The 11,143-nt window shown below is 35.6% G+C and overlaps 1 protein-coding gene across 3 annotated transcripts; it reads right to left on the bottom strand.

Moving 5' to 3' along the window:
• Positions 1 to 664: 664 nt before the first annotated feature.
• Positions 665 to 9,695, bottom strand: LOC112515939 (putative uncharacterized protein DDB_G0286901). Of its 3 annotated transcripts, XM_025122922.1 has the most exons (10): positions 9,579 to 9,695; positions 8,596 to 9,243; positions 6,133 to 6,148; positions 5,900 to 6,045; positions 5,546 to 5,646; positions 5,390 to 5,463; positions 3,356 to 3,425; positions 2,809 to 2,896; positions 2,669 to 2,731; positions 665 to 1,410 (listed from the first exon to the last, which is right to left on the bottom strand). In XM_025122922.1, exons 1-10 carry the CDS (start codon positions 9,633 to 9,635, stop codon positions 877 to 879), a joined length of 1,797 nt encoding a protein of 598 aa, XP_024978690.1. In that variant the 5' UTR covers positions 9,636 to 9,695; the 3' UTR covers positions 665 to 876. The 3 variants fall into 3 exon arrangements, with proteins under 3 accessions (XP_024978690.1, XP_024978688.1, XP_024978689.1); XM_025122920.1 differs by having other exon boundaries at positions 5,900 to 6,148; XM_025122921.1 differs by having other exon boundaries at positions 5,900 to 6,142.
• Between the last annotated feature and the right edge of the window lie 1,448 nt (positions 9,696 to 11,143).

Raw genomic sequence — 11,143 nt, 5'->3', positions numbered from 1 at the left:
GAACCTTCTAAATTATTTGAATTGAGAAGTCTACTTATAGTTTTATCACCTACTTTTTTATTTGAACATTAACTTCAATACCCTCTATTATTTGTTGAGGCCCATGGTTACCTAAAAACTTTTTCTTTTTTTTTTAATCTTGGGTGTTTGGGTCATCTTATGCTCACCATTACTAATCTCACAGGACGCTGTAGTATAGTACAGGCATGAAAATCCTTGATCGCCTTGGAGCGACTTACTTCGACTAATTCAATAGGGATCTAGGAAACAACCAGGAAAATCCACAATGGTCTTGTAAGAACTCAAACCGGTGACCTTTTTGGGAAAAAAAAACTTACGACATTCTGAACACAAGGAACTATTTTCTGTCCAAGCCAATGTGTACACACCTTGACTATCGCATCCTTAGAGAATCTCGAATAGGCGACCATTATGGGAAAAAAAAACTTGCAACATTGTGAACACAAGGAATGGACACTCGTTTTCTATGTTAGCCGTGAGTGTCATGACCAACTTACTTACAGGTATCTCAACTGATCTCATGAAACTTTAAAAAATCCTCCATAGGCCATAGCCTTGGATGGACTGAAGACCGCAACTTTAGGGGAAAAGTTACGACATTGTGAACACGAGGAATGACACTCAAAATCGGAACCACGCCATGAACACTCATTTTTTGCAAGAAAATTATGAACATCGGAGCCGTTAAAACAGCAAATACCTAACTAGTAATCACAACTTCATAACGTCCAGCGCTGCAACAAATTCGAGGGTGTTTTTCTTAACGAAAAATAGCAGCATCTTCGCGTGTTCAAAACTAAACAAGCCTACATGGATATATAGTCCAAAACATACATATATCGCAATTAAAGCCTTTCAATCAGTGATTTCTCCTTCTTCCTCTGGTTCCTCGAGCAACACTTCACCATTACATTTTCCGTCATCACATCTGACATCAACCGCCTTCTCGGAAACGTTGCAAACAGAAGAAGTCGTCTCTGAAGCCACATCAGCATTTGTTTCTCTCACAATTACAGATGGGAATCTCAAAGACTCGTGTCGCTCCCCAGTGAAGAAAGAGTTGGCTGCTATGAACCTGAAAACCTGCAAAAGATGGGTTTTGTCTCTCTTAATGTCTCGAGTCAAAAGTTTTTGCAAAAGCGATGGTTCCCGCTGTTTTGGCTTATGTGGATCTTGGCCTCCTGGCCTTGTTTTCTTGGTGATTCGGTCATCATCATCCTCAAGTTGTGTTCCTCTTTTGTTACGGAACTTCTTCCCCTTCTTATACTGTTCCCTTTCGTGTTTTTTCCCTCTTGGGATTTGTTTCTCGGAGACAGATAAATAATATGACGGAATATCAGCAACTTCACAACCCAACTCAGCCTGTTTTGTCAATATTTCCTTCAATTGCTGCAAAACAAAAAAGTATGTGATCACATTGTTCGACTTCTTTTAGTTTCATGTGTTCTTTTGGGTTTGGGGGGGATGACAATGTTGGAGGACTAAAACAGCAAGGAGTGACGATAAGCAATAGTTGCTCTCTGTCTTCCTGGGGAAAAGATCATATGAGAACCACAAAAATGTTGAGAACTGTGAGAACCAATCCTAACCATTCAATGAGAGTTCCATTTTACTCTAGGATTCAATGTGGTATTTATTGTTTATGTATGTGTGTGTGTGTTTCATATATGAAGCATATGAACATGTTCTGTTTCACATGTGAAACAATTATGTCCGTTTTATATATGAAACAACACTGTACCTTTCGCATGTGAAACTGGTTGTCACGGTTCTCAAACATATTTATGGTTCTCATTTGATTTGCTACCTGTGTTTCCAAGAAGAGATGTATGATACGAATTTTGAGGTAAATGGAACGATCCAAAAAACATCAATAGCTCCACTAATCTTTATATTATATCCTCCCTCCATGAATATTGCAACATTTGATTTGGCACGATTTTATAAACTATTTGGCTACTTATTGAACATCTAAAAGACCCTTCAACAAAGATAAAAGAATATTGTAGCCCCAACTTTAATGTAATAATGTATTTGTAATGACAGATAATAATTTTTAATTTTAACTTGGAACCTTTCCGAATATGGAATTGTTGCAGTTTTCTTTTGAAAGAGTCATGCAACACACTTTGGTCCAACTCTTATTTTGTGCAACGTACTTTCAAAACCTTGTGATATATCAAATATTTAGAACAAAGTACGTTAAAGAATAGGAATTCGACCAAAGTGCATTGCATTTTCATGTATTACTAGTAGATGTAAACTAGGTACCTAAATGTTACAATTGTCATATTTGAGTTACCAAAATGAAAGTTCTGAAAATACATTACACAAAGTAGGAAACAGACCAAAGTACGTTATATTTTCATGCATTATGATGTGTAAACCAGATACCTAAATGTTTGAAATGTCACATTTAAGGTACCAAATGAATGTTATGACAATACGTTGCACAAAATACGAACTGACCCAAAGTACTTGCATTTTCATGCAATTTACCCTCTTGTTAAAAAGAGAAGTGTTATAGTTTAGATTGAATGGAGAAAGTATAATACATAAAAAATAGAAGCTTATGAGGTGCGCTTTATGAAACAGACTTATTCAAATTATCCCATTGAATACAGTTACTACCAGACAAGCAATGTACCTGGCGACGTAACATGGCTCCTTGGTTGGTGACATCAGACAATGCCTGTTCTTTCTTACACTTCTGCAAGATGGCAAGATAAGCAGTCAGGTGTTAAGAACACAGACAATGGAGATCGAACTGATGGTTGAAAATCTAACCTTCTCCACATTCGCAGATGAGGGGTAGTGCTTCTTACGAGCCTCACGCCACTGCTTAACTTCTTGCTCGGTGTACTTCACACAATACCTTAAAGATAAATGACAGGTTCCCAGTCAAGAGAAAAAATGAAAGCATATTTCAAAACTCCAATTTCATGGCTTTGGATTAGAGAGCAAGTAAAAATAATGTTCGAAATTGTAACTAAATCAGCTGCAATTTCAATTTTTAATCCTTGAATCCAAGTTTTCTTGAACACTACTTCACAGAAATTTCATAAAATGAAAAAGCGCATAGAGGTCTTAAGCAATCATTTTGTATCATGCAGGGAATACAGTTATGCACCTTTTTTTTTTGGCAAAACTTCTCATGATGCTAAGATTTGTCTTGGAATCCAGTTACCAACGAATAAGAACGTTCTTTTTCCAGTATTTGAAAATAGATCACATGATTATTGTGTAGCGTGATTGAAGCAATATCATGATAGATGTAGTAGTACAATCAGCTAAATCACTGGAAAGTACAAATATTGAAGGGCATAGAAATTACTTCTTTTCAGAATGAATCTGATTGGTGGAATTTCGTGGACCAGAATTTACTGCAGCATTATTGTTACCCTCTGTTATTCAACAATCAAAACATATAAAGATTAGTGAACGTGGTGCTGCATCATGAGTGGTCTCGTCCCATTTGCTAAAAAAATTAACAATTAACCAAGCATGGTTTTACAAAGAAATATTGGACATACAATGCAAGAGAGGTGATAAACGGAAGGAAAATGTACATTGTGTTGATAATTAATGAATTGTAGCAGCAAATGTTAATAATCACACGCAGACAACGCCATTCAGCCACACAATAAGGGGGTGCTTGGTTGGGTTGTGATGAATGGGAGCGGGAGTGAATAATGATGTTTGGTTAAATATAGTGAAATGAGTGATTACTTAAAAAGTGTGAATCATCAATATCCTAGTAAATTGAAAGGAATGACTTTTCATTCCTCAACATTATCATTCTTTATCATAACCTGTTTCCATTCCCTAGAAATGAACGAAGCGCCTCCTCAATGTCTCAGAAAAAACATGCCCGATAATTAGCCATAGCCAAAACATGAGTCAGGCAAGCAAGAGAACTATCCGGATGGAGCTTCTGAGAGTAAACCAGATGGAACTAACCAACCTGGTCATTACCAAAAGGAAGATAAATCGCTTGTACATACCATTCTCCTGAATCGCATCAATCTCCTCAAGCATGAATTCTACCTGGTTTGCAGCACACAAAGTGGTATTTGCATACAATTATTCTATTTTTCATGTTTGCATACAATTATTTTATGTTTCATGTTACACCAAATGGTATTCTCCTGAATCACATCAATCTCAGTCATATTTAAATAACTTCTCATGTTTTATTATTTATCACTATTAAAATGTATTTGCATACAATTATTTTACGTTTACATAACAATTGCAAATAAATAATATCCTTGTAATGGTGCATATAACATGTGAACATTTGCGGCTTCATGTCATATGCATGTGTTGGTTATTTTTCAATTATTATTAAACTATGCTAAGCTAATACTATCCACAACACTTTGTTTAGAATAGCTTAAGTTTATCGTTCAATATTATGAAACAACACTTTGTTTAAACTAGTTTATGGGGTTAAAGTGGCTATTTCTGTCATTCAACTGTATCAATCAGACGCATACCAAATAACATTCTGAATTCAGCAATAGTTCTATACGAAACCTCTAAACTCAGAACTCTTAAACATGTAGCACTTGTGCTTTCATTTTCTTTTTCTTTTTCATCTCAGTTTTTCACAAAGTGAGCTAAATCTGGTTCAAATGACATCCAAATGTAACTGAATCCTTTTGTGATCCAGATAAGATGGAACATAGATCACAGTTGCAGAAAGATTACTTAACCTCAGGTTAAACAAATATGAAAATACGTATAAAACGAGGATGTGCTTAGCCTATAGGTATGTATTATTGTCCTATTTCAGTGACAATAGTCTTTTTATTTTTGTGATAAATAATTTGCATCCCTAAAACATTAAAATTTAAATATTTAACAATGATATTTATTTTTATTGTTCGATCTATTTAGCTTATTTGCTTTAAATCATTGACAATTCGATTCAAAAAGAAACAGAGAATTATCTTTCTTATCCACGACTAACTTGAAGTTTTTAAGAACAATCACGCATTGCAAGTTCTGATAGAACTAAAACCCAGAGATGTTTTGAATTTGCAGTGCTTAAAGTTGTCTACTTTGAATAAGAGATTTTCTCGCAGCTAAATATTTTGCATACACACAAACACAAACAATAAAGATAAGTCATCAAACATGTGTGTGCACTCATACATACATGCAATCATACACACACATGCACATACATACATGGATGTATGAATGTATGTATTATGAACCCCAAAACAAGATGTGTAGAGTAAAATTCATCGTAATAAAGCAAGAGAAACTGCGTGTTCATGTACATCAATGAAATAAAATAAAAGCTGATGTTGGCGACAAAGATATGCACAAAATTGTGCATCAACTATGAGGGGTTCACCTTTATTCGTATTGCCGTTGTAGGTCCCAAACTTCTCTTTCACGTGTTTTGCATGCTGAAACTGGGACTTGAATCTACACAAACTCAAGCTCTATGTGAATTAACAATCCAACTAGCGAACCATAACAAAGATATTGCAGTGCTTATCAAACATACCCCTTGTGTGAGAGATCATTCCTTTTATGCCCTGTGAAGTTCTTGCGTTGAGACTCAGTCCATTTGGCATTACCGTTGGCAGGTATGTTTCCATGATTGTCCTGTTGATAACATCTAAAATGTAAAGCCAATATATTGCTCTACCACCAAAAAATATGGTAAACCAAGTAAATCCCAAGAGAGCTTGGTTTCCAATTATGAAACCACAACACCGCATCCTCTCTCTGAGGATTTATTAGAGCAGAGACAATATAACTTTAAGTATTAAAAACGTAAAGATACAACACATGCATCAAATTATCAGTCATAAAAGTCTATCATATTTCTATCAGTACAGACTGACAGAAATGATACCTCAAAATTCGCGAGAGTGGGGCACGGGTTCTGTTTTTGAACTGAAGCAGAAGGATGGGGTAAAAGCAAGCTCCCTTGCTGACCCGTACTGGCTATCTGTCTTGAAGCGTTCACATCCATCATTGGTGCAACAAATCTTTGTTGTCCTTGATTAACAGGTTGCCCAGGACCATTTGAATTAGCCATGCCAAACAACTGATTCTGAGGATAGCTGTGATTTTGAGGACCCATACCTTGAGCAATCTGGTGCTGGAAAATGGATAATTATCAGAGACAGATTAGACAATATTGGGGCTCCGTAGTTTTCATATTCCATTTAACAGGATGTGCAGGTAAAGATAAATTAACATTTGATTCTAAGTCATTGTAATAGCATATGTAAGTGAAAAATCAAAATGCAAGCATATAAAAGGGTAAATTGAGTTTATTAAACTAGACATTTATGGCCAGAAAGCCTATGTGTTTTTCTTTATCTCACTATGCTTGAAATGTAATTGCCAACTCATTTATTTCCAATTACAACATATATTACTACTCCTTCCATCGAAGAAAAGATGTCCAGTTCCAATTTTGAAGTTGCACCTTCTATTTTGAAATGTGAAAGTGGCATGGATGTTTTTACCGTTTTACTCCAAACCATTTGATTAATGTAATACACTGTTATACTTTAATATGAGAGTTGATTTTTGATCTACATCCAAAGTCTGAAATAACAACTTTAAAATTTAGTTAAAAATCAACTAATCTTAAACTCAAACGTAATATGTAATGTTCTTCTTTCGAGTAGGAGTAACAAGCAACAGATGGAAAAACAAAGAAAAGGAGAAAAAAGAAGGGTAATACTAAGTTAATTCTTATATGCAACGAAAAATTGCAGTTAACCCCCTGCACACTGCATTATTTGCCTTCGGCAGATGGCTCTCATATGCACCCCAAAATTGCACTCTATAAAGTGAAACTTCTATCTTTGTGGAAGGTTGTATAAAGACTTTTCTACCCTCGAGTCCACAAGGGGTTTTCTACAAAATTCTCATGTTGACCTTCTCTCATCTAATACCTCCAAACAAGTTACAGTATTACCCAACCTAATGCCAACACTGAACATCCCTCACTCCAATTACTCTCATTAGCGTATTGTTTTAACCAACCCACTAAACAAGGTCACTAGAACGTGTTTCTTTTTCTTGTAACACAACCCAAAAGAGCACAATTTTATTACTCTGAAGCCACAACATTACCTCCTTCCTCTGAGGATTTATCAGAGCAGTGATATGCAGTATGTTACTACATCATGGAAGATAGGTAGAAAGGTTAAGAGGCTAATGATACAATACATGTACAGAATTTTCAATCACAAAAGTTAAATAATTTTTGCATTAGTAATTCAGGATAAATAGATTGTTGTACACCAAAAGGCTGTACAGACGGACAAAATTGACAGCAGGAAACTTATGAGTGGAAATGAGGTTTGAAACTTATGAGTGGAAATGAGGTTTTGTGCTTGATGTGTTTGAACTAAGACAGAAGAATGGGGATAATAGGGAGTTCCCTTGTAACTGTTGGCCCATATTAGGTAACTGCTTTGAAGCATTAACATCCATCTATGGTGAAAGAATCTATGTCACCCTTAACTTGCTTGTCAAAGGAACAATGGAATTAGGCATACTTAAACTGCAGATATGAGAAAGCTGGGATACCATACGTGAACAATCTGGTGCTGAAAACATGTGTTCTTCTATTTCATTACGCTTAAAATTTAATTGCCAGCTCATTTATTTCCAAAAGACCCCACATTACTACTCCCTCTATCCAAGTTTGAACATTTGAACCTTTTAATTTCAAAATTGAAAACGGCGTGGATGGTTTTACCAATTTACTTTTTTAGTTTCAAAATTTTTTAGTCGAAATACATTGCTAGAGCTTTTAATGTACTTTTTTTTATCTACAAACAAAACAACCAAGATAAATTTGAAGCTAAAGAGACCTCATTTTACAAACATCAAATGCGCACTCCTTTTTGGGTGGTGCCATGGTGGGAGTGATAGGTAACTGATGGTTAACTAAGCATAAAAGAGAAACTGAGAAGGGCGTGTATATTTCATAATGTTAAGTAGAAAAATTGCATTTAACCCCCGACACTATTTGCCTTTGGTATATGATTTTAGTTTAACCCAGAAATCTGCATGTAACATGCTACAAACTTCAACTTCTATCTTTGTCAAAGACTCTGTGTAAAGACTCTTTTGTCCTAATGTCCATGATAGTTTTTTCTTTGCAAATTCTCGCTTGAACTTTCTCTTCACTTGTATCACCAAATGGTTGACCATTACCTGTGAGCGACCTGATGCCAAAATCTGTTAAACCCAACTCCCATTAGTCAATAATTTTATGCGACCTACCCAGCATGGCCACCAGAACATGATAATATAATTTTCCCCCTTATAACGTAAGCCCTAAAGAGCTCCTTTTTTATTTCGAAACCACAAGACAGCTTCCTTTCCTGAGGATTTATTAAGGCAGTGATATGTAGTCCATGTGTCATATCGTGAGAGTTAGCTGGAAATGCTAAAAGACTAAACATATAACACATGCATGAAAGTTTCAATCACCAAAACCCATCCATCTTTTAGCATCAAGAATTAAGAATTCATAGATTACTACACACCAAAAATCTGCACATTATGACAAAATGGTACCTGGAAATTTGTGACAGTAGCAAGTGCTTGCTGTGTTTGAACTGAACCAGGAGCATGGGGTAAAAACGGGTTCCCTTGTAATTGCTGGCCCATATTAGGTAACTGTTTCGAAACATTGCCATCCATTGGCGAAACAAATCTCTGTTGCCCTTGATTGGCATGTTGGACAGGGCCATTAGCATTAGACAACCCAAACTGCTGATTTGCATGAAAGCCTGGATTTTGATGACCCATAACATTCGCAATCTGGTTCTGGAACATGGGAAAATTAACAGGAGGACATTGGGTATAATCACGGTTTTGTAATTGGAGAAGCTGACAGATATTTTGGATTGTATTCTGCAGAATGACTTGCTCATTAGGTAAACCAACATTTTGGTTGTATGCATTAGGATTCATGGAATTGTGTGCAAAGAACTGGCCCTGTTGCTGTTGAGAAGGATTAAACTGGTTTACAGGAAAGGGATTAAAATTCTGCTGTGGATTGAATCCACCAATACCATTGGGGAATTGACCCATAGTATTTTGCAAGGGAAAGGGCTGATTAGGGAAATTCATGAAACCAGATGGAGCTACAATTGGCCTAGTATTGGGATATAATCCTCCAGCATTACCATTGCACAGTTGCTGATTAATGACTGAGTTAACCTGTTCATCATCCAACACATTTAATTAGCTCAACAGAAAAATAAACTTCACAATAAAAAAGTGATCTTCCCTCTGTTCCAAGACGTTAACTCACATGTTTTAAAAAAATATATCTTAAAGAATGTGCCAAACACAAAAAGAAACTTCATAAGAAATCCTAACGAACAGAACAAACTAGGTGTAAACCTCGTCACTCTATCCGTATCAGCTTCTTATTCCAAAAGTAACGGGTTCAACATCAACATCAACATCAAAATTAAAATGCAAATTCAGTTTTTCGTAGCACATTAGCAATACGTTCGCAAAAGATAAAAGTAAAAAGGGAAGCAGAAGACCTGTTGAACTGCTGAAGCAGCTGCTGGATTTTGATTGGAATTGTGATGAGGGTTCATGATTAACCCTGAAAATTTCACAAATCTCTTCCAAAATGTTCTTGAATAATTAGGTCATTCGGGGACGAAAGGGTTTTACAGAGGGTTTGTGTTTTGCTGGGAAGCATTATATGAATTTTAGTATTTACTATTATTTATTTCTTTATTATTATCTCCACCGGCACAATTTGGATAAAGAATAAGAAAATTAATTAAAATAGTTATTTTTAGACGTTAGTTTTCGCTCTTAGGGGTCGTTTATTAAACACTTACTTGTATAAATTTCTTTATTGGATGAACATGAGAAGGGCCAAGAATCTTACCGAGTAAGAGCGATGAGAAGGATGGAGAGTCTTACCTGGTAAGTGAGGATGACGACTCTTACTCAGGTAAACGCTTACCTTGTAAATTGTTGCATTCGATATGCTTTGATGTACTAAAATCTTACGCATCTAAATAAATTATAGTGTTGACTCTTATTGGTAATCGCTTACCGGGTAAGCATTTGGGTAAACGGCCCCTTAGTCATCTTCTTTCAAAAATTATAAAAATAACCATAGATTTGTAATATGCTAAGTTTGAAGCTAAACGATAAAAAAAATTACATTTTTGGCCTTTGTCCACAATATCCTAAGTTTGTAATTGTGGGCCTAGCACCTGAACTTCAGAAATCTACAATTTCTACTCAAGTTCGCAATTACAAACCTGCCATATTGCGGACCTACACATGTTTCGCCTGGATGAAACCCTAATCCAACCTTATCTATTGACCGTATCCAGATCTGCAATTTTGACCTTTGACCTCTGCAATTTTTTAAAAAATTATCATTTTTCACATGTTTTATACATGTTTAATTGCGGATCTGCACTGTTTTTTTTTTCCCAATAAAGCTTGAAAATTGATTGAAATTTGTTCAATGATTGTACTATCTTTCCATTAACCGATTGATGGTTTGTTAGATGAATTAAATTCATCTGATCTATAATTGCAACAATAAAAGGATGAAGATATACAGAAAAACGATAACAACTTAATTTTTTTCTTATCATATATTTTTGTTTCTTCAATTCATTTGAAAATGAGTTCCGATGTTGAAAAAATTAAGTTACATATTTGTTCTGGTGGTCAATGGGTGCAAGCAATTGATAGGTGGGATTATGTTTGTTCTCGTGATACGATGCACCATGTTGTTCAATTGAACGCAAACATTACATATCAAATTTTGGTCGCTTATGTTCATAGAAATGTGGAATCGAAAGTTCTATTTGTGTAACCAGGTTAGCGTACAAGTATGATGCTTCAATTTTTGAGTTAGATGACGATGAAGATGTTGGTGGTTTCATAGAATTCACAGTCGAGTCAAATAAACCGCCGACACTTTATGTGTATGTCGATTTTTCGATGTGCGATGGAGGAGATGTCGATGGTAGTTCAAACATTGAAAACCATCAAATCCAAAATGAGACTCAGACTCAAGGAATGTATGTTCCTCAACTCGAGTATGAGTCTCAAATCTAGCGCTGTTATG

This window comes from Cynara cardunculus, assembly GCF_001531365.2.
Source record: "Cynara cardunculus var. scolymus isolate 2C chromosome LG 7, CcrdV1, whole genome shotgun sequence".
NCBI classification, from domain to species: domain Eukaryota; kingdom Viridiplantae; phylum Streptophyta; class Magnoliopsida; order Asterales; family Asteraceae; genus Cynara; species Cynara cardunculus.
Note: the sequence above shows the minus strand (reverse complement) of the source record. Positions and strands in the feature narration are given on the sequence as shown.